This window comes from Schistosoma haematobium, chromosome 3, assembly GCF_000699445.3.
Source record: "Schistosoma haematobium chromosome 3, whole genome shotgun sequence".
Taxonomy (NCBI): domain Eukaryota; kingdom Metazoa; phylum Platyhelminthes; class Trematoda; order Strigeidida; family Schistosomatidae; genus Schistosoma; species Schistosoma haematobium.
The window spans coordinates 10,520,216-10,545,981 of record NC_067198.1 but is presented as its reverse complement, the minus strand read 5'-3'; the positions used below and the strand labels follow the sequence as shown (position 1 = coordinate 10,545,981).

Sequence of the window (25,766 nt, the reverse complement as noted above, 5' to 3'; positions counted from 1 at the left end):
CCCTCTTGTGGGAAGGCAGCATCGCTGTTATGCTGGTTGTCTGAAGGAAACACCTTACTGCTGTCAAACCTCTGTACAGTCAGCAGTACGACTTAGCCTTCGGACCTCGGGTTTGCTGTTTTTATTCTTACAGTTCTTCAACCGACCTGTCTGGCATGGTAGGACCTTGAGGAACGATTGTTCCAGCCATTATAGCCCGACTGGTTCATCACGATAGGCAAGCCCGACCACCACGTCAAGGTAGCAACAACGGTCAGGATTTCCTCTTAATCTAAAAGCTGGTTTGTTTTCTCCCACAGTGGGCTGTTGCTCATGATATCCGGCCAACGGAAATTCCGTATCCTGCGTAGACGATTGTTTATAAAGACTTATACTGTTTTGATAATGGTTAAGGTAATTCACCAAGTTTTATCTCCGCACAGTAGAACTGTCTTGACGTTCGTATTGAAGATTCTGACTTTGATATTGTTTGACAATTTTTTTGAGTTCCATATGTTTTTCAACTGTAGGAATGCTGTTCTTGTTTTGCCAATCCTCGCCTTTACGTTTGCATCTGATCCTCCTTGTTCATCGATGATGCTTCCCAGATACGTGAAGGACTCCACATCTTCCAGATTTTCGCCATCAAATGTGATTGGTTTGGTGTTCTCCATGTTGTATTTGAGGATCTTGCTTTCCCTTTGTGCATGTTGAGGCCTACTGATGCAGAGGTTCCTGCTGCAGTGATTGTCTTCACCTGCATTTGCTCGTGTGTATGGGACAAAAGGGCTAGGTTAACTACGTAGTCCTAATCATCTAGTTGTAGTCAATTAGTTACTAAACGCTAATAAACACAAATAAACAATTATTTAGCATCAGTTTTCTACTCGCTTACACTCAGCACTTCCAAACCCACCTCAAACAAATATCAAGAAAATCAATACTCGTAAGAAGTACGATACTTCTAAGACAATAAATTTTAATCCAACTATCCATCATTTTGATTTTATTCAATTAACATTGAAAAATAGTCTATTGTGATGTAGATTACCTTAGACTAATGATCACATTCAAATTTAATAGTTAAATTCATGAGTCAATTTAAGCTAGATCACCATGGAAAACATGTAAGCGCTGGACGGTCGTTTCGTCCTAGTACAAGACTCCTCAGCGGCGCACAGTTACTCACTGAAGACAATGTTAGACGGTCGAGCAATATCATGAATTAGTTTAAGCTAGATATCAACATCAGCTCAGTGGTCTATAGTTTAAGCGTTCACGCACGGCACAGAGGGTTTTGGGTTCGATTTCCACGTGCGGGATCGTAGTTGCGCACCGATAAGGAGTCTCATACTAGGACGAAACGGCCGTCCACTGTTTCCAGATTTTCAGTGGTGGTATAACATTGATCCATGCAAGATATCAATCTAAAATCAACAATCGTTTGGTTGTCATATTTTTAAAAACTTCAATAATGATTTTATTAAAAGTTTTGAATAATAATCATTGTAATTACGAACACAAAACCTAAGGGCAGTGTTGTGGACGAGAACACCAGTGGGGACAATCAAATGTCTTTGAATACAAAATTACAGAACATCTTAGCAAAATCTGAGAACTATACAGTAAATACTTAATTTGCAAAATGTTAGTCACTTGTCTTAAAATTGACTATTCCTTTTACAAATGTCAATCAATTGTCTCAAACTTCACTGTTCTTTCATTTCCACAGTAATCATTCACTGTTTTCGTCCTCTTTTCTTCAATCTTCTTAACCTTCTCCTTTCATTGATGACGATGTTCACATCTTGGAATGATAGTCATTCTAATTCTCTTTAATTGTTAATGATACCCAAACTGAGATCAGATTTTAACACACTAGTCAATATATATTAAAGAAAGCCAGTTACACATCTCCAAGATAAACATTTATTACTAGAAAAAATAAATTCACATGTATTTAGACTTTATTTCCCATAAAAAAAGCAATAACATAGTTCTAATGTTTATCTTTATGTAGGTGACTATTTTCGTGGGAATGTACACCTATCCATCCATCCAACCACCCAACCAACCATCCATACATCCATCCATCAATCCATCTATGCATACATACATATACACATGCATTTATTCATTTATCCATACAGAATTGTTACTTAATCTTCAATTTCTTACCAATCTCCCCAATGTAGATGATCATAAAACAAACCAGATTTAGGACAATTAAAATAAAAATGATTTATTTAACTTGTCATGCCAATCTATATTTCACTGTTGTCTCCAATATGACATCCTAAATACGATTTATTCGCCTTGAATCACTTCATGTATAAGTACGTAGATTTATAAAGTTATTTGTAGTTAATCTTAAATAGGAAATTGTTCACTCAAACAAATGGATGATAATTACTTAAAATGTATGTAATAAAGACATTCAATTATTAATCAATTTAAGATTTACTAGGACCTTTTCTAATCTTTCAAATTAAAGTAAATATGTGCATGTAACAAAATCAGTGAAAAAGTATCAGTGGGACATACATAGTGCTGTGATGTGTGCTACTGATGTCGATAGATTTAAACAGTATAAGTAGTAGTAGTAGTAGTAAAATACCTGGCAGAAAGTTAGGAAGATCGAAGAAAAGAGGACGAAAACAGTGAATGATTACTGTGGAAATGAAAGAACAGTGAAGTTTGAGACAATTGATTGACATTTGTAAAAGGAATAGTCAATTTTAAGACAAGTGACTAACATTTTGCAAATTAAGTATTTACTGTATAGTTCTCAGATTTTGCTAAGATGTTCTGTAATTTTGTATTCAAAGACATTTGATTGTCCCCACTGGTGTTCTCGTCCACAACACTGCCCTTAGGTTTTGTGTTCGTAATTACAATGATTATTATTCAAAACTTTTAATAAAATCATTATTGAAGTTTTTAAAAATATGACAACCAAACGATTGTTGATTTTAGATTGATATCTTGCATGGATCAATGTTATACCACCACTGAAAATCTGGAAACAGTGGACGGCCGTTTCGTCCTAGTATGAGACTCCTTATCGGTGCGCAACTACGATCCCGCACGTGGAAATCGAACCCAAAACCCTCTGTGCCGTGCGTGAACGCTTAAACTATAGACCACTGAGCTGATGTTGATATCTAGCTTAAACTAATTCATGATATTGCTCGACCGTCTAACATTGTCTTCAGTGAGTAACTGTGCGCCGCTGAGGAGTCTTGTACTAGGACGAAACGACCGTCCAGCGCTTACATGTTTTCCATGGTGATCTAGCTTAAATTGACTCATGAATTTAACTATTAAATTTGAATGTGATCATTAGTCTAAGGTAATCTACATCACAATAGACTGTTTTTCGATGTTAATGAAAACCTCTCATTCAATAACTGTACGACATTTTCTAGTACCTAGTGAATAAAATCATTTTATTTAAGCGTCATCCGAACACGACATGATCAAATTTTCCTTGAATATTTATAATTTACAACAATAATTTATCCGATGGGTTTTGTGGATATTATAGTAATTCCAATGATTAAGATCATGAGTCAGTTGAAGCTAGACCACCATGGAGTCTCACAATAGGACGAAACGGCCGTCCAATGCTTCCAAGTTTTCCATGGTGGTCTAGCTTCAACTGACTCATGATCTTAATCATTGAAATAATTTATCCCTTTGTAAATTAGACCATTGTGTATATTTTGTTAGTTGTCTTTTAAAGTTTTGAACGATAGACATGACCATCCTATAGGAAGTCATTTAATTTAAGCAAACTTTAAGGTGTATTACTCTTACATTATTCATTGTTCAAGCTGTACTTAACAAATGAAAACACAAATACATTATGAAGTACGCTAAGAAATTTAATAATCATTTTCGCTTATGAAACACAATAGTTGTTATTCAATGAAAGAAAACTTCAAATTTAACAACCTATATCAGTATCTCTATTTTAATAATTATAACATGTTTATGCACTGGTAATTAAAGCCAACAATAATTTTAGCAAAACTTCATGATAGTGGAATATATCTTTATTTGCGATGAGACAGAAATTACTGAATACATTTGATGATGAATGCGTACTGTCAGTGAAATAGTTGAATCTGGAAATGCAAATCATCTGATTACGACTTAGTTAGTTTAAACGTCATATGTTTTGAATCCCATTTGCAGTTATAGATGTTTACTCCTGAAAGGTCTCACATAAGAACTGCACAATGTTTCAATGTATTTCTCGGTTATTGAATGATGATGCCATTGGAATTACTTTGTGATAGAACTTAACTTAAAAACAACTAGTTTTCCTTTTTCAAGTTGGTTTTTGTTTCTTTTCTAAGATATTTTACTTCATTATTTTAATTACAAAACTACTATACATTATACGACTACTAATAAACTTTATTACATGTTAGTTTAGTGAAAAGGAGAGTGTTAAATTTGATGTAAAGTTAATATCGACTAATATTTCGTGAATGCCATATCAGTAACATTCAATTATCTCCGAAAACTTCTTATGTTTATAGTAATCATGTGTTTACCAATGACTCGTTTTGAGAATCAGTTCTCGGAGTTCTAATAGGAAGTTGTGACCAATGTCGTTCAACCGTGTTGGGTGTTAGGTATTTAAACACTAACAACACTAAAGAACGATTATACAATATAATAAATCGATTGAAGTTAGATGCCAGCACAGGGGTATGAATGCTAAAAGCTCACCCGTGAGACCTAAAGGTTTTTCGTTTGATTCCCAACAGACTGGTGGATATACATTACTGAAGGAACCCATACTAATTTGAAACAGCTAATCGATGAGTTCTGATATTCAATAGTTGTTCTACTAAGGTCAATTTTCAATAAAAGACTTCAAATCTATCAAATCTACTTGAATTCGGGCGTTTTCTTATCATCATTAGCCTTTATACAGTTAAACTGTAGCTCGAAATCGAATAGTTAACACAGTATCCTATAAATGAGTCATAATTGTGATTTCAATTGAAGCATTTTAATAGAATATTCATTACTTAAAAGAAGTAAAAAGATAAGTTCATTTTAAATTAGTTCAGTTCACATTTGAATTTATATAAAACAATCCATTGGAGTCTTTATCATTTAGTCAACATTTTCCTATCAAAAACTTAATAATCTCCACAACCCCTATACTAGTAATTAACATGTGCTCACTAGTGACTAGCTTCGTGAGGGAATTCTCAGAGTTCTAGTGAGAAGCAGTGACCAGTGGAGCTAATATAGATCGGGTAGAGACAGGTATCTACCTCAGTACAATGGAAGATGATCACGTAATTTCGTGGATTGGTTGAGATTGGATATTAACATCAATGGATGCCGGCCAGCTAAGTGGTCCAGTAGGTTAAGAGTTCGCGAGTGAGAACGAAGGCCCTGGGTTCGAATCCCGCGAGCGGGATCGTGGATGCGCACTGCTAAGGAGTCTCACAATAGGAAGAAACGGCCATCCAGTGCTTCCAGGATTCCAAAGGTGGTCTAACATCAATTGTTTCATGATCTCAATCGAAAATTTAATAATCTCCACAACCCTATACTAAAAATCAAATCAGTTGTCAGTGATACAATGAAATGAGATTATACTTTTAAGATAATCAATTACTGGTTTGTTATAATGTTACTTCAGCTAATATTAAATCTTAAATCAGACAATGAAAGAGTATTTGTAAATCACTCTAAACGAACAAAATATGGATTTCCACCTCAAATTTTCACAAAAGTAGATGATCCATTCTTATTATTGTTAGTCATCAACAACCTCATAAAAAATCATAAGTTGAAAATTATTTCCAAGCCTCTGGTTGTGAAGGAAGTAAAAGTTGATTCAAAAACTGGTTCTTTGGTTAATTCAAACAAAGCCTTAGTACTAACAAAAATACAGATGAATTACAGATAGGAAATCTCTCAGTCAGTAAACTGTTGAATTTATAAAATTTGATTATAGGTATCATTAGAACACTGCATGTGTTTTATAAAACGATTGAGTAGGCAATTTAAAGTTTAAAAATAGGTCGTTAAGTAGAGATTGCAAATCTGTTGATGAGGTTGTAAAATTTTGTTAACTAAGATGGTTAGAGCATGTTTTACATACATTTAAACGTTGTCTACCTTGATAAACAGTATTAGCTAGTGTAAAATTAAGTGAGAAGAAATTTATTAGCGGCTAGTTTGAGTCATGTTGATAGATACAGACTACCTGATCGGGAATTAACTGATGATGGTAATCAGTAATTGAAGACGTTGAATGATATGGTTGAGAACCAATCACAAAGTCATAGATGGACTTGCTTCTTATGTTTCTTTAGGTCTCGAGTTCCGGTATTTCTTCATACGTAACTTTTCAATCCATCTCTTCAACCCATAATATATGTAATTAGTTTTTTTCATTATAATTGTTACAATGAATATCCCGAATCCTTTAATATTCACCTTGTTATTTTACTATTTTTGAGCTTATACGGGTCGGGAAATTGGGTGAGCGCATGTATTTGTCCCATTCTGTATGGTGATTTTGACTGGCTAACCGTTGTAATATGACTGTTAAAATAGTTTGTAGTCATACAGATGACAATGAAATATCATTTGATTCAGTCCTTTAGCATATTTCTCACTAATTAACAAATTTCGTCAAAAATGAATTTGGAGTACAATACTATAGACTTATTTGTGTACCATTCTTGTTAATTATCAAATGAGATTAAAAAGGCCATGGAATGTTTTAAGACCTCCAGTATTCTTTTGTGTTTCTTAAGCGGATCACTTTACTATCATGAAACAAGTACCTTCGATTTGAATCCCATTCATGGGATCGTGGATGTGCACTGCTGACGAGTCCAGTACTAGGACAAAACAGCCGTCCAGTTCCTTCAGGTTTTCAATGGTGGTCTAACACTGATCGATTCATGATCTCAATAAAAAATAAGTCAATAACTGACTGAATTTATGAAAAGAAAGTATACTTTTAGTACTAACTTTAATAGTATTTTCTTCCTCTTTTTATTGCTACATTTTAGAAGATCAAGATACTGATCCATTTCTACTAACCAAAAATGTAACACTTCAGAGAAATACAGATATTCGCACGTATTATAATGTCGGAGTTTATTTGGGCAGGTTAGTACTAATTGTGATTTATATATATAACATATTATCCATTAATATCTCGTGTTTTGGAAGTTAATTGTCATCCAATTATTTTGTGGATTATAATAAGTGATTTATTATCATTCGACTTACATACTTACGCCTGTTACCCCCAATGGATCATAGGCCGCCGACCAGCATTCTCCAACCTACTCTGTCCTTGGAATTCCTTTCTAGTTCTATCCAATTTTTGTTCATTCTTCTCATATCTGTCTCCTTTTCTCGGAGTAATGTGTTCTCTGGTCTTACTTTTCTCCTTTGGCCCTGAGGATTCTAGGTGAGGGCTTGCCTTGTGACGCAGTTGGGTGCTTTTCTCAATGTGTGTCTTATTTACTTCCAGCGCTTCTTCCTAATTTCTTTCACCAGTGGAATCTGATTTGTTCTTTCGCACAGTAGGGTGTTTCTGATAGTGTCTGGCTAACGGATCCGACGTATTTTGCGTAGACAACTGTTAATAAACACTTGTATCTTCTAGATGACGGCTTTCGTAGTTCTCCAGGTTTCCGCATTATATAGTAGAACTAGTATTATCTGATGCTAATCAGTAATTTACATTCGTTAGTCCAAAGTAATTTGAATGATAAAAAATATTTGTCTCTACGTTGGACACATTTAATGGTGTAACGTTGTCTGTGTTGAATCATTATTTGATTGAGCGACTTGATTCATCTTTTTGATTTAACTACAGTAGTTGGTCTGACAGAATAATTAAACTGATTGGGAATAGATTAGGAATTGACAAAATACTAGGAAACAAGTTACTACAATTGAGGCCATTAAAATAATATTGACTTTTTTTGTAGATTATGTAGGCTGTATTCATCACAGACTGATTTCAGTTGGACTACTGTTGAAAAACACGGAAAAAATCTAGATGTGTTTCATGCTTGTATGGGACTCCTCAGGAGTTCACACTCATAAACATACAAGTATAATTTCATAGAGCTCATTTAAATTTCAAGTCTAATAATGTTGTACAGAAGATTAATAAAAGGTTTATAATTAATTTATCCATTTCAGAGTACGTAACACTACCAAAAGAGTAAATCTATATTTTGACTGAAATCTAAACCTAGGATTACTGATAACACAGGGAATATGATACGGTGGGTGAATGGAAATTATTTTTCCTTTTTGCCGCACTCCTCGTAATGCAGTTTGATGGTTTCCGTAATTTATGTCCTATCCACCTGTAACTCCTTTTTCTAAATTCCTACTCAACTCGAAGTTGGTTTGTTCTCTCCCACAGTGGGCCGTTGTTGATGGTATCCGGTCAACGGACATTGAACATCTTGAATAGACAATTTTTCATAAATACTTGTACTTCTTCGATTATGGTTGTGGTAGTTCTCACAGTTTCATCTCCGCACAGTAGAACTGTCTTGACATTCGTATTTAAGACTGTGACTTTGATATTGTTTAACAACTGTTTTGAGTTCCATATGTTTTTCAACTGTAGGAATGCTGTCCTTGTTTTGCCAGTCCTTGTCTTTACGTAGAACACTTATTATTATAATCAGAGAGGGGTTTTGTGGATATTAAAGCTAGACCACAATGGAAAACCTGGAAGCATTCATGTCGTAGATAAAGATCACAATCAGTATAGGTGGTGTCATGGAGACTGTTGAATATTTTAGTTTACATCACTGACCGACTAGAGATACGCAACCACTGGAGACCAGAAAGCGCTCGATAAATGTTACATCTTAATATATAACTCCTCAGAGGTGCAAATCGACGACCCTCCTATGAATCTTTTGAGTAAATCTACCAAAATAACGTCGTTAATACTAATATTTAAGTTTTGAACGACACAAGTTATTCAAACTATATTAAGATAGAATTGTAAATACTTTACAAGTCAACATCTAGTAGGCTTTTTTTCTAAAAGCTACATTAACTTGGAAAAAAGTAATTTATACGCTTACCTTTATTTTTCATTGGTATATAGGAATGAAATTTCTAAAGCTTATGTACACTTCTAAGCAAAGTTGGATGGTAGCTAGCAGTAAAATTCAGGAAGCATGTTTCATCCCATTTGGGACTCGCCAACTGGATGTACCTGCATCCCAGAGTTGATGTTCACTCCACCACTCGAACCTAGTACAGTTCACCTCAAACACTATCGCGTTATCCACTTAGCTACTGAGTCATGATAGCCACTTGCTTGTGTAATCGGATGAAGTTTAAACTTACTTGTTATTGTTTACTTAAAACTTCCCAGTGATGCTAGCCACTATCCATCTTTGTTTAGAATACTTGTGAATTAAGGCAATATCGAGGCGATTCGTACAGGATGCACATATACCAATAAGAGATTGATCAATTGTGGTCCTAAACAACAATGAGAAGATCCAAGTAAACAATACCAAGTGAATTTATGTTCACTTCTCATCTTTTATACCTTCAAAATATTCAGCAAATTTCACACACAGAAAACAATTAATGATTAAAATAATTCGATAGGAATATTCAAGTGAAAATGATTAGAGTATACTTTAATGAACGCGAACTCAGGTGTGGACAAACAAATTGTTTTCTAATGTATAGTCACATAGTGGTTTAGTAACTTGTGAAAATCATACATCAAATACATCATTTACACATCTTTCAATTGCTCCTTACATCCATTATGTTTCTTCCAATCCTGTTTTTATTCCAATTCTTTTCTATTCTCTCCAATTCCATCTTCTCAATTCTCTTTTGACATATTACATACTACTTACACCTGTCAACATAAATACTATACACCACAATACTACTAGAATGTTTTCAGTAACTTGAAATTGTAAAGTCCTAGAAAACTGGGTTTGTTTTTTTTTGGTCGAGAATAATAAACTCTACATGATGGAACTATCACACACTGTGTAGTGTATTTTTTAAAAAAAAGTTTATTTTCACTGAAATAATTCAGCCATAGTCAATATTGAAGATTATACATGAAAATCGAGAAATTTCCTACTTTCATTCTTTTTCTTCTATTCTTCTTCTTCTTCTTCTTCTTCTTCTCCATTTTAAAGGTTAAGCTTTCAAATGATATTTCAATAAAATGAAAGAATTCAAGGAAATATAGAACATTTTTTTCACTTTCACATGATCAATCTATTAAGTTTATATATAGACACCGTTCTATTAGGATTACTATTCAATATGAAAAAGTATTCATTTTGTTAATCTTTTCATACTACTTAAATATCCTATAGGATCAATTCTGTTTCTTTTTCATTAATGTATTAAATAAAATGGCAAAAATGAAGACGCACATTAAATTTGCATAAAATAAAGCAAAAACACTTGGCAATATAAATAATAATAATAATAATAAGGAGGTAACAACCATGACAACGTATTTCATGAGAGGAAAAGTAATTTAATTTTTTGGTTTGTAGTACTTTTCAGATAGTGGAGAATACTTATAAATCAATAATGTTGTTTTTTCTTTCAACTGAATTGATTTTTATTGTGAAGCTTTCATTATCTATTAGACAATATTATCAAAATACATATTTCGAAAGGAAATAAGTTATTTGAATTTCACTGATTGGAATCATGAGTCAGTTGAAGGTGGATTACCATGGAAAACCTGGAAGCATTGGACGGCCGTCTCGTCCCAGTATGGAACTTCTCAGCAATGCGCATCCACCATCCCGTACTCCCCGACATTCAAACCCACGACCTATCAGTCTCGTGCCAGGCACTTAACCAACTAGACCGCTGAGCTGGCCGGCATCCAACGGTGTTAATGTCTAACTTCAACCAATCCACGAAGTTGCGCCACCGTACATCATTGTCTTCAGTGAGTTGATATCTCACAATAGACCTGGTTGAACTCCACTGGTAACGGCTTCTCACTAGAACTCCAAAAGTATCTCTTGAAATCAGTCACTAGTGAGCAGATGATTATTATCAGAAGGGGTTTCGTGGAGATTTTAGAAATTTCACAGATTGAAATCATGAGTAGCTGTTACCAGTGGAGTTCAATCAGGTCTGTTGTGAGATATCAACTCACTGAAGACAATGATGTACGGTGGCGCAACTTCGTGGATTGGTTGAAGTTAGACATTAACACCGTTGGATGCCGGCCAGCTCAGCGGTCTAGTTGGTTAAGTGCCTGGCACGAGACTGATAGGTCGTGGGTTTGAATGTCGGGGAGTACGGGATGGTGGATGCGCACTGCTGAGGAGTCCCATACTGGGACGAGACGGCCGTCCAATGCTTCCAGGTTTTCCATGGTAATCTAGCTTCAACTGACTCGTGATTTCAATCTGCGAAATTTATAAAATCTCCACAAACCCCTTTGGGTGAGAAAAATGTATTACCATGATTTCATTCGCATAGATTTAAACGGAATTATTTTGTTTACTTCAGTGTTATTCATTTCATCTCTGTTATTGTGAAAATATACTCGCTTTCTTTTAGGTATAAATATCAAAGTATATAAGTTAATAATAACAATTGAACGTAACTCCAAAAGAGTACTGATCGGTCTTAGTTTATCTAATGACACTTATTTATATTGTATTGGACTAAAAAAAGTAACATACTTCAGGAGAAATGTTTAAAAGCTGTATTCCGTCTTTGATATTGTTAACTAAATTATAACCAGTATTTGTGTGAGGACTGCCTGTATCTATCCATTTTAGTTAAGTTAGTGGCTATCTGGATTTATTAGTTCAGAGAATACTGTATTGGGAATTTGAATTGAAAGGTTTTATGTTCGAGTCCTAGTTCTAATCTTAACATTAGCATGTGGCAGGTATATATAATTGTCAAATCTCAAATCAGATGAACAGCTCATCCTATATTCGTTTTCTAGCGATCATACATCTATTCTAAATAATATTTTCCACTTATTCTTCCATTTATACGGTAGAGTACGGTACATTACGGTATGGACTGTACCTATTCACTATTAATAACATAATTAATTCGATTTTAAATTTGTGTAATGACAAGTCTGAATACAAAGATTGGTGCTTACATTTTGTTGTTCATATTGACATTTTAGTCACTGTCAAATGAAGTAGCTAAAATTCTAAGCACACATGCATACGTATATACATATATATTAACCAAAACTTGAAGTGTCATGGTAACATGGTAAAATTAGACATTAGTTAGTCCAACCATTCGGTGCATTAATGTTAGCGCATATGTTATTTTTTATTCATTATGAATTAGTAATTATAAGTAACATTTACACATATTACTTACATTGGTATTAAATGTTAATAAACGCTATTCTGAATAGTTTCATTGTACCGAAATATCTAAATTATAATTCATAACCAGACTAAATGTATAAATCAATGTGCAGACAATTTAAGCTAAAGATTCCTTTTTAGAAAAAAAAGTAGCTCAAATAGTGGAAACTACCGGATTTTTATTATTTTTTTCTGTTTTTTAAACGCTAAAATGTCATCCAGTGGAAGGGAAAAAAGCAATATATATATATATATATATATATATATATATATATATACTGAGACTCTTTCAACTTGGGTTAATTTGGAAACATAAAAGGATATTACAACTTCACTATTGGAATGATTATAGGCGACATTATAGTCAATAGACAGAATTTGAAAATGATTATGTAATTCATGGTAAACTATGTTTTGTATGCTTTTATCATTGTGTAATTAGTCACCTAGACATTTTATAATGCGTATAGATATGAATGTGTTTTTCTTTAATATTTCGATATAAAGTACAGTTTGACGACAATGTAGAAAGTCAATAATCCAGAGGTCGACTATTCTGTAGCCATATGGATGATTTCCTCTACTACATGCATTTCGATTTTAGAACCTCTGAACCTCTTTGTAACCTTGACAAGTTTTTGAACCATTTGTAAGAAGTGTATCAACTCTATTTCTTTGGTTTTGTATAATATATTTTTACTCTATACTGACTGTTTTCTGATTAGCTGATATTTCTCAAGGTCACTTATGATTCGTTCAAAAGTCGTCCATAAATTATAGTCTCGACCCCAACACTAGTCAACTTTGAGCGTCGTAGTAATCGATATTTAGGCATAATTGACACGTTGCCCAACCATCTCAGTCGATGAAAATTCACAACCTCATCAACCAATTTACCATTATTCCCTAATACCCTACGTCTAACCTCACTATTACGTACGCGGTGGTCCCAGCAGATGCAAGCAATACAAATACAAATACAGTTTTACCGGTTAAATTGAACTTAATATTCTACACTCTAAATATCACCTACCAGATAATAATGATTGTAAAATACTTTCATGATGATATACATAAATCTTTTTTATTACTAAAAAATTCCATCTATTCCCTAATGAAAGAAAACACTAACATATAAAGAGACAATATTCCTAACAGAGTTCCTATAGATTTATACAAAGACTAGGAATTTCACAACAAACAATAATAACAGAAGGGGTTTTTGTGGAGGTTGTAGTAATTTCAATATTTGAGATCATGAGTTAATTGGATTTAGACCACCATGGAAAACCTGGAAGCATTGGACGGCTGTTTCATCATAATATGGGACTCCTCAGCAGTGTGCATCCATGATCCTACCCCGCGAGATTTGAACCCAGGACCTATCAGCCTCGCTCCAGGCGCTTAACCAATTAGACCACTGAGCTGGGCGGTATCCAACAGTGTTAATGTCTAACTTCAACTAATCCACGAAATCGAGTGACACATCCACCATTGTCTTCAGTGAGTTACCACCTCACAACAATAATAATCAATCTTTTGAAAAGTATGGAAACAAAGTATGGGATCGAAAATAAAGTACATAGCTTTTTCATTAATTTACTTTGAAAACAATGTCTTACCCTACCATTTGGACTATTCCAATCTCTTTCTTTTTTTGTTGTTTTGAATATGCAATACAAAACAGAAAAATAGCCAGTTTGAATTTTGTAAAAAGATTCTTACATAATCATGTAGTGATAGTTTATGGTTTCTTTTTCTGTGATGGAAGAAAAGATTTGTTGCTTTAAATATACACCAAGATAATCAATGACTGGATACTATGTTCTACTTTTCTATTCAGTGGGTATTACACTTCTATAATCACTTATCACGTTTTTTTATACTGGATTTTGATTCCTTGGTAAATTATAAAAGGTAGCTTTAGCTGCTGAGTAGTTATACTGAGTTTTATGATCATAATATAGATTGTCTATTTTTTATTACTGTTACAACTAGTAATAATAACAGTAATAACGTGGTGTGTGCTACTGATGCCGACAAATATAAGTAGTATGTATCATCAATTGAAGACGAAATGCTTAGAGGTAGAAGGTTAAGAAAATGGAAGAGAAGAGAACGAGAACAGAGAGTGATCGGTATGGATACGAAGGAACAATAAGGTCTGAGACAATTGATGAATATTTTGCAAATGAACTATTATTGTATGGTTCTCAAATTTGACTAAGACACTCTGTAATGTTGCATTTCACAAACACTTGGTTGTGTTCTCGTTCACTACAATAATAGTAATACTGTAACTACTTCTACTACTCAGTAATTTGTCCTATTAATTTCATTTCTATATGCTAATATGGTGTAACTACTTAAACCGATACACAAATGTGCTAGACTCTACTGATTGACTCACTATACAGGTTGATTGAATAGGTTCAGGGTATTTTTATACTATTTTAAGTTCAATTACCAACCTGTCAACCGTTATTTGATGCCTTTATGAATTTGAGTATTTATCTTCTTAATGTTTCATTGGTTAAAGGATTTTAACTAAACTTTAGTGAACTTAATATCTTGCTCAATGGAAAATTCTGTGATGTATTTAGATCGATTTTTAACAATACATACTAGTTTAGACTTTACAATCAATGGAAGAGTTTAACAGATGTGAATGAAATGAAATAAAGAATTTGTTATTGACTGAGGAAACTCAGTCTAGTACCAACTTTTCAGTTGTTCACTTATTGATTAAAAATCCTATGATCACTTTAGAATACTTGCATAACATTGTCTTTAAAAACCGTGAGACTGAAAAAAAACATTGAGAAATTCTTTAACGAAATTCTGAGTATTATAAGCAAAGATGGATGGTGTCTAACAGTGGAGTCCAGGAAGCATGTTTCGTCATATACGAGGCACATCAGCTGGATATACTTTCATCCCAGAGTTGTTGTTTATTCCGCAACTCAAACCCAGTACACTTCACTTCAGATGCTATCGCGTTATCCACTTAGCTACTGAGTCCTGGTACTGGGTCCGAGTCCAGGAGTGAACATCAACTCTGGGACTCAGGCACATCCAGCCGATGAGTCCCCAACGGGACGAAACGTGCTTCCTGGATTCCACTACTAACCACTATCCATCTTTGCTTATAAAGCTTGTGACTCAAGGCAATATGGAGGCAATATGCACAGGATGCACATATGTCAATAAGAGACTGGTCAATTTACAGTCCTAAACAACATTGGGAAGATACAAGCAAACAATACCAAATGGAGTGAAATTTTGATTAGTTTTTATTATGAATATTTTAAAAGTAGGGAGTATAAAAGTATTCTTCTGACCTATTTTCGATCTACATCGAATTATGAAAGGTGATTAAAACTTTACATATTTCGATAATTAATTACGAGGAAAAACACCTATTGTGTCATACATACAATAGTTTTATCTACTGAAGAGTACAATTCACTTGGTATTGCACAAGCAAGTGGCTATCAGGACTCAGTAACTGAGTGAATAACGCGATGGCGTTTAGGGCGAATGGTACTGGGTTCGAGTCCAAAAGTGAACATCAACTCTGAGATGCAGGTACATCCAGCTGACGAGTCCCAAATAGGACGAAACGCGCGTCCTGGTTTCCACTGCTAGCCACTCTCCATCATTGCTTACATGAAGAGTACTATTTTCTATGATTTTTGTAAATTCGTAGATATATGTTACTGTTTAAACTATAAAACTTATTCCTTTAAATTAGAAAAGAAAATTATAATCTTTTGTATTTTGTTTTCAACAGTGGAAAATTTGGTGAAGTGAAACGATGTCAAGAAAAAAAGACTGGAAGAGAATTTGCTGCAAAATTTGTTCCAATTGCTAGTGAAGAAGATATGAATAGTGTATTAAATGAAATTGCTGTTATGAATAAATTAAGACATCCAAGATTAATTCAATTATATGATGCATATCAAATTGATGAAGAAGTTACACTTGTTCTTGAATTGTAAGTTAACATATAGTTGATCTTATTTTAAAGTTTTTATTTCTATAAAGGGATTCTGAACACCGTTGAATTTTATAATTTATTTTACGGGCTAACCTTAGTTAAACTGGAAAGAAAGAAGCGTTGGTTATCTGTTCCGTATTAGATTGAGACTTCCTGGATGCAGTGCGTATCCACAACCTTATAGAGGATCTAATCCATGACGTTAGAGATTTCTGGATTACAACTTAACCTATAGATTAATGATTCGGCAACCGATGGTTTACATGTCTAATTTTGATTATTTCACGATACTGTACAATTATCTTCCGTCTTACGATAGAATTTTTAGATGAATTAAGAAAATCTTGAGAAAACTTTGGAAAAACCATATAACTAATGTACATTAATTTAGGGACTTTTAGAAGTAGATTCTCTTGACTAGATTGCACATTCACACGAATTCGCTAACTAACAATGTTTTACAGTAGACGATATCAACGATTTATGAATATGAGGGTTAAAGTAATCAACCATGTCGCTTGTAAGAAAGGTATCCACCAAAGATACCGAGAGATGGTTGCACAGTATCACTGATTAACGTTAGACATTAACACAGTCAGATTCTGGCTTGAAGGTCTAAAGGTTAGTCGTTTGCGCTTGGAACTCAATGTCTTGTGTTCGGTCCTCGGTGTTGGAGTTGTGAATATGCATTTCGAGTCCCAAAGTGAACATCAACTCTGAGATGTAGTTACATCCAGCTGAGGAGTCCCAAATAGAACGAAACGCACTTCCTGGATTCCACTAATAGCCACTATCAATCTTTGCTTATAATGATAAAATAGTTTTAAAATGAAATTCAGCATCTGTCCATAATTTTTAGATGAGTTTTTCTCTTATTTCAGTGTAGGGAATATCTAAAAAAAAGTATCATTGAAACATTTCGTTTTAATTATTCATTTTAAAATATGGTAACATTTTGATAAAAGGTGGAAATTTAAATTCATTAATAGAATGTCATTTGTTTATTCATTTCGTTACACCGTATTCATTATAAAATAATTTTTCTAGGAAAAAAGACTCGTTCTTAATTAGTTTTAAAAAGTGATATTAACAAAAATATTTTCACTAAATCTCAAGTAATTTATTAGAATTCTTTCTGACAATAGAATCTAATTCGTGTAAGGTGGAGACAGTTATTCATTTCAGATAATGGATGAAGAGTTGCGCAAGATCGTGGATCGATTAAAGTTAGACATTAACACCGGTGTATGTCATGTAACTCAATGGTCTAGAGGTTAAGTGTTCTCGTATGAGATCGAAGCTCTTGAGTTCAAGTCCCATATGAGAGATCGTGAATACACACTGGTGATGAGTGCCATAATAGAACGGAAAAGCTATCCAGTACTTCCAGGTTTTCAATAGTGATCTAGCTTAAATCGACACATAAACTCAACTATTAAAATTACTACTCTCTACAAATTCACATTCTCATAATTAAATTAGAATTTAGTTTCTTCCTTTTTCTTGGAATATTTTAAAGAAACCGAATTTTTAAAATATATGGACATGAACATGTTTCAACTAATGAATTAATGGCATTCAACGATACTATAAACTAATTTTATTTTCACTGGCTGAAATCATCAGTCGATTAAAGCTAGACCACCATGGAAAACCTGGAAGCACTGGATGGCCGTTTCATCCCAGTATGGCACTCCTCAGCAGTGTGCATCCTAGATCTCGCCCCCTGTGAGATTCGAACCCAGGACCTATCAGTCTCGTGCCAGGCGCTTAACCAACTAGACCACTGAGCCGGTCTGTTGTGAGATAGGAACTCGCTGAAGACAATGGTGTACGGTGGCGCAACTTCGTGGATTGGTTGAAGTTAGACATTAACACAGTTTGATGCCGACCAGCTCAGTGGTCTAGTTGGTTAAGCGCCTGGCACGAGACTGATAGGTCCTGGGTTCGAATCTCACAGGGGTCTGGATCGTGGATACGCACTGCCGAGGAGTCCCATACTAGGATGAAACGGCCGTCCAATGCTTCCAGGTTTTCCCTGGTGGTCTAACTCCGATTGATTCATGATTTCAACCAGTGAAATTTCTAAAAATCTCCACAAAACCCATTCTGACAATAATTTTATTTTATTAACAAATAAAACAGTTTTCAATTGAGTTAACAACTAGATTATTGAGTAATTCACTGGGGCTGAAACTATTTATTTGGTCGTTTTGGTGTGTATTTAACCTAAACAAACATTTTTTTAATAATGAACTTGTTGATGACAGACCAGATCTTTTCAGAAGATATTTTAATTTAATTCTGTATTATATTGTATTGGCAATGAATATCAAATTTGCTTGAATCAAGTAGTGAGTAAATAAAAACCACTACTATGTTGAATTACTCTACTAATTAATGCATTGCTTCTAAATAGTTGGTTAGGATTATATATGTAATTCTACTGGGAGCATGTGTTGGTTTTAAACTGGGTTTTTTTTGTTGTTGGAGCAGACAGATCATTAAAACCAGGAGTATTGTACCAACTAGTTATGAATAAAAATGTTGTCATAATCGCTAGTACAAACTAATATTGAATCGAAAGAACAAGTGACTACCGTTTAGAATGATTCACTGTACTACAGTTAACATTATTTCTACTTATCACACTGTCGAATATCTGGGATCTCTTAAAAATCTAGGCAAATATGTCATATTGTTTCCTAATTCAAACAAAATACTGTAACCAAAACAAAGGCATTTATTTTGTAAATTGTACAATGATTCTTAAAAGTTATTCATTATTAGATCATATAAGAATGCGACATTAGTTATTTTTCCTTAATCTCTGGTTAGTTTGTTAGAATCCAATACTCATTTAATATACCGCCTACATATTCTCATTGAAAGGTAAACTCATTTATTTGTTGACAGATCAGTTGTCCGGCACATCTGTGATTCCATACATTATCTTAAACCCTAGGGCAACTATGATTTGAAATTTAGTTAAATAAAAGTCTATTAGTTTAGGCTAATCTACCAGGTTTTCCTATTAAATAAAGATCTTATTGAAACATTTTTCTATAAGCTTTCATTGATGAAATGTGACACAAAAAAGACCAGACAATTTATAGAAGCTTAGGACTCCAGTCTTTCAGGAATGAGTGAACTCATAAGAATAAGTTTGATCTACCAGGTAATTAAGGAGATGATAAAGGACTGTAAAACATACTTGTGGAACATTGATTAAAGTAAATATTCTTACCTTCAACATATCCTGACAATATTGATGAATATTGTTCCTTGTTATTACTTTTATTATGTTCTCTTCTCCAGTTTTGATAAATTGGGTTAATAAGGAATTGGTCAAATGATAAATGAATTTTATTCGCTTAGAAATAATTTGCGTTTTTAAGGAATGAGATGAGTTAATTTGGTTAAGCAATGAACTTTCTCATTCTTATAAATAAATAATATATTTGTAATATCCCAATGAATAGAAAAATTAGATTTTTTGACGATTCGTGACTCAGTGAAAGCTACTTCTCCAGAGAATAAATAACCATTCTCATTCTTAGTCTTTTCAATAGAATGCCCGATTAGGGTCATGTATAGAAAGCTTGGGAATCAATAACAGACTTGAACACCTCACATCGTAATATGTCTTATCGACTGAACGATACTTGTTATGTTTGGTCGTCGTTGATTGTTGTGTCAGAAACGATTATCACTTATACTCGAAATGAGGAACCTCTGCAATTTCCACGACGCGAAAGTAAAAACACAAAGACTGGTATAAGTGAAGCATTATTAAACTCCAAAACACGATGACGACGACAAATGCGACAAAATACACTCATTTATATATTGATTGTTCACACACTTTGATTAATAACTAGGATGAAATACTCAGTTATAACAAATCACAGACTGAGCATAGTTCATGTCAATGGAATACAATGATATCGTATGTTATACAGAATAAAAAGGTCATACGGGAAAACAAAACAGAATACTACACTAAATAATCATTACATTGAATTAAAACGAAAGTAATGTCGAACAAAACTCATAATGAGTAAATCAATCGAATTTTGACTTTTCTTCCCATTATATCAAATTGTAACATGTTTGACTTTCATTCCACATATGAATACTTCAACGAAGTAATATGTGATCAGATTTCTTGAAAAGAAAAACATATTATATGATCTAGTTCGAATAAACTTCAACTTCTCATTGAACTACTTTATCCATGATACATGTTTTGGATCTATTTAGTTAAACTTATTAATAGTAAGCTTATTCAGCATATTCAAATTGAATGTCTAACATTTGGAGATTGTTAAGTTTATGATTGAGATTATGAATCGATTGATGTTAGACCACCATTGAAAACCTATAATCAGTGGATGGCTGTTTCGTCCTAGTATAGATCGGTTGAAGTTAGGCATTAACACCGTTGGATACTGTCCAGCTCAATGGTCTAGAGGTTAAGCGTTCACGTGTAAGATCGGAGCTCCTTGGTTCGAGTCCCGCGTGCGTTGTTGTGGATTTGCACTGCTGATATTTCGTTTTAATTTAACTTATATTTCACCTTGATCATATTGATATTATTTCCATATATTTATTATTACAGGATTACAGGGGGTGAATTATTTGAACGAATTATTGATGAATCATTTAATTTAAATGAATCTAGATGTATAAAATTTATGCATGAAATACTTCAAGGTGTTGAATATATGCATTCACAAAATGTGATACATCTTGATTTAAAGGTAAACTCAACTTTTATCAGTTGTGTTATGTAGTTGAGTTAGGAACTCAGGGAATTTTTCATCTTGTTAGCTATTATAGATAAGTTTGTTATTGTTATAAACTGTATACATGTATTTAATTATTGGTTAATTTAAATCAACTACTGCTTAGTTCTATATGTTGGAATCTGTATTTTGACTAAATAAGTAAATCATATATCGTTCCAGGTAATTTTGACATACTTAGTCAATCAATTATGGAATCATATCAGAAGGGTTTTGTGGATATTATAGTAATTTCAATGGCCGCCTAATGCTTTTCCATGGTGATCTAGCTTCAATTGACTTATGATCTCAACCATCAAAATTATGGAATCGTTGGTCGAAACTATAGTGAGACTATTATTCATACATAAATGGTGAATGTGTCACTCAATTTCGTGAATTAGTTGAAGGTAGACATTAACACCGTTGGATGCCGGCCAGCTCATTGGTCTAATGGTTAAGCGCTCGCGCGCGAGACTATTGAAATTACTATAATATCCACAAAACCCCTTCTGAAAATAAATCCTTATCTACGATCTTGTATTATTCATTACGTCAAGTTGTATTAGTCCTTATTTTGTTATACAAGGAGCAAGTAACCAGTTACGTCAGCGAGATATAACATTTAGCAATCAATAACAGTACTTTATCCAGATACAACAAATTGTTTGATGGTTTGCTGTGTAGTGTTAATGTCAATGTGAAACTCAGATAAAAATGATAATATCATTTTTGAAGTCTTTTCATCATTAGTTAAGGTTGTAAAACTTTTAGTCTTTCGTCGATTTTCATTCAATCATGTTCAGAGGTAGATTGAAATCATTGACGAAAATAGATGATAAAAAATTTATTTCATGAACTAAGTGAACTTGGAATAGTGAATTCGAATCCCGCGAGCGGGATCGTGGATGCGCACTGCTGAGGAGTCCCACAATAGGACGAAACGGCCGTCCAGTGCTTCCAGGTTTCCAAAGGTGGTGGTCTAACATCAATCGGTTAATGATCTCAATCAAAATAAAAGAAACCTAATCATAAACCAAACTCTCTCTCTCTCTCTCTATATATATATATATATAGAGAGAGAGAGAGAACTGCAAGTTACGTAACAGATATTTTATTAACTTCACTATTGATAAATCATGTTTTGTTTTTATTTCAGCTGTCACTGAAATGTTTTTTTGGGTTTTACTTTTAATTAATGTTGTGTTGATGAATTATTTACGAATATTTTTTATCTAATTACTTCACTAGGGATAGTTTAATGAACGTAAACAGGTGGGAACGACCAAAAGTCTCATAACATGAAATTACAGAGTTGTTTTCTTCAAATGTGAAAACCATACATTCAATCCTTCATTTCCAAAATATCCATCAATTGTCTCAAACTTTGTTGTTCCTTCGTTTCCATACCGATCACTCTCTGTTCTCGTTCTCTTCTCTTCCATTTTCTTAACCTTCTACCGCTAAGCATTTCGCCTTCAATTGATGATACATACTACTTATAATCTGATGACATCAGTAGCACACATCACAATATGATTATTTATCATAAATCCTTTTAAAACTGTTATAACTTGTGGTTGTATGACCATATCAATGTATAACTTAGTGATAACGCCAATTAGACAACATTGATTTATCGAACGGACCAATGACGCATAAAACCCGTACGAGCAGTCGAGAGACTTTATCGGTCCTGCTTCCTGCTTAGCCATGCCTGTTAAGTCTAAAACACCAATCTCAGCCTCTGTAATATGAATCATTTATTTCAAACATACTGGGTTCATATACAAACCAAACAGACCACATCGTGCCATAAAATAGGAAATAACATTTGTACAAGATCTAGCCAGAAGTGGCTGTGAATGTGGGAGACTGTAATTAATAGACTGGGCATAACTGACGAATGGTAAATCGTATAATCATATTTCATAGATCAAAATGAAGCTTATAATGAGAGGAACAGGAATGTGTATGGTTTAGCTATTTAATAATTATACAAGAAAATATATGTATCGTATTAGTCCATAAATAGATTGCAACAGTTATCATTCATTATTCTCATTGGGATATAACCAAAACAAAATATATTACTCATTTATAAAAATTACATAATATTTAATCCTGTCAATTACATTGATAGGGGCATATTAATAATATGTAATAATATAAAACATTTCAATAATTAATTGTTTCCATAATATAACATTATCTAAGGTATAGTTCATTGAAATATACATAAATTCAAATAGGTTATTCTAATTTGAAAATACTATCAATCAAAGGGATTTTAATTGCATATATTAATTAATTTTAAGAAACTAATCAATCGATTAATTAATTCATTAATTGATTAATTGATTAATTAATTAATTTCCCATTTCTGATCATGTGACTTGATTTCGATCTGCTGCTTTATTGAATGTAACGTAATGAATTATTAAGAAATTTTTTAAATAAATACTAAATTTCAATGGTTAAGATCATGAGTCAGTTGAGACTAGACCACCATGGAAAACCTGGAAACACTGGGCGGCCGTTTCGTTCTATTGTGGTACTCCTCAGAAGTACGCGCCCACGATCCCACCTCGCGAGATTTGAACCCAGGACCTATAAGTATCGCGCGCGAGCGCTTAACTATTAGACCACTGAGCTGGCCGGCATCCAACGGTGTTAATGTCTACCTTCAACTAATTCACGAAATTGAGTGACACATTCACCATTTATGTATGAACAATAGTCTCACTATAGTTTCGACCAACGATTCCATAATTTTAATGGTTGAGATCATAAGTCAATTGAAGCTAGATCACCATGGAAAAACACTATCCGGCTCAGTGGTCTATTGGTTAAGTGCTCGCGTGCTAAACCAGGTCTTGGGTTCAAATATCGCAGGGAGCGAGGTCGTGGATGAGCACTACCGAGGAGTACCACAATAGGACGAAACGGCCGTCCAGTGCTTCTAGGTTTCCCACGGTGGTCTAGTTTCAACTGACTCATGATCTTAACCATTGACATTACTATAATATCCACAAAACCCATCAAACACTAAATTATCAAACATCAATTAACACTACTGATAAAATACAACACAAAATATTATTATTAAAATTCTCCATAGATAATATAAATAATTTGTAGTGTGGTGCGTGCTACTTATATTGGTATAAGTAGTATATAATGCGAGTCAGGAATGTAATGCCTGGCAGCAGAAGATGGGGAAGATCAAGAAAGGAAGAACGGGAATAGAAAGCAGTTAGTATGGAAATGCAAGAACAACGAAGTTCGAGACAATTATTGAACATCTTGCACATTAAGTATCATAGTATAGTTTTTCTGTTTTACCAAGTATCTGTAATTTTGTGCCAAAATGAATTCGGTTGTCCTCACCTGCGTTCTCCTTCACTACAGTAGTAGAAGAAGATGATTTCATTGAAATTGTATTTTTAATCATGAAGTTTTCATTGTCTATCTAGACATAAGATCATAAGAAAAGAGAAAAACTTTAAACTGAATAAAATGTCGTTCAGTTTTAAAGGAATTCTTATAACTTATTCGTGTTTGAAGTTTATACTAATGACATTAACTAGTAAGTTGTGAAAAGCTTTAAGATTAAACTGTTCAACTTGAATAGAGTAATTTTCACAATCTATCACATATCAATGTATCCATACTGTAAGTGAACTAATAACCACAAAAAAAAATAAATATTCCTCTTCATTCATCCATTTACATTGTTTTCATTATAGCCTGAAAATATATTGTGTTTATCAGCGACCAGTTTTAAAACAAAAATTATTGATTTTGGATTAGCTAGATTTTATCAAGATCAAAATTTATGCGTTCTGTTTGGTACACCAGAATTTGTCTCACCTGAAGTAATCTCATATGAACCAGTTTCACCTGCAGCTGATATGTGGTCACTTGGTGTAATATGTTATGTAATGTAAGTCTATATAGTTTCTGATATAATTTCTAAAGAAAAGAAACGAGATAGGTGTTTATGTATATTAGTAATAATCTGTAGTTTAATAGAACAGAATACGGTTTTGTAATTACCATTATTTTGTCAGTCGACAGCTGTTTTGTTCTAGTATGAGACTTCTTAACATGATGCATCCATTATTCTGCATTGGGGAATCGAGCCATGAAAGTTCTGTGATCTCGACAAATTCCCGCTATACAAATAATTACGATGAGATTTCTGGAATTCTAGTAAAAATCTGTGACTAGTTGTTTTCAATTATCTCGGGCGTGCGACAGTTGTCCACAAAAAGCTATGGATGACTGTTAAACAATATAGTGAATAATACTCCACTAAGACCAATGGTAGACTATACAAATTCACCGACTTACAATCTAGCTAAATATTTAGCTAAGATTCTCAAACCATATGAAAAACGAATTAATCATGGAATTAAAAACTCTATGGAATTCAAGAATTTAATTGATACCATCGATATAGAAGAGGACGAAATAATGGCAAGTTTTGATGTATCTTCCTTATTCACTAATGTACCTATCAGTCGAGCTATGGATATTATCAATGATTATTTAGAATCTGATTTAGATTTGAATTTACGATGCCCATTAGATCCATCAGAG

General features: G+C 33.5%; 1 protein-coding gene across 1 annotated transcript in view; it reads left to right on the top strand.

Moving 5' to 3' along the window:
• Positions 1 to 25,766, top strand: part of MYLK3 (putative myosin light chain kinase 3) — a 58,844-nt gene that overhangs the window by 23,280 nt on the left and 9,798 nt on the right. The window contains exons 2-5 of the mRNA XM_051218952.1: positions 7,041 to 7,140; positions 16,168 to 16,371; positions 20,996 to 21,137; positions 24,911 to 25,107. Coding sequence (XP_051068918.1) covers positions 7,041 to 7,140; positions 16,168 to 16,371; positions 20,996 to 21,137; positions 24,911 to 25,107 — 643 coding nt within the window. The remainder of the gene's footprint in view (positions 1 to 7,040; positions 7,141 to 16,167; positions 16,372 to 20,995; positions 21,138 to 24,910; positions 25,108 to 25,766) is intronic.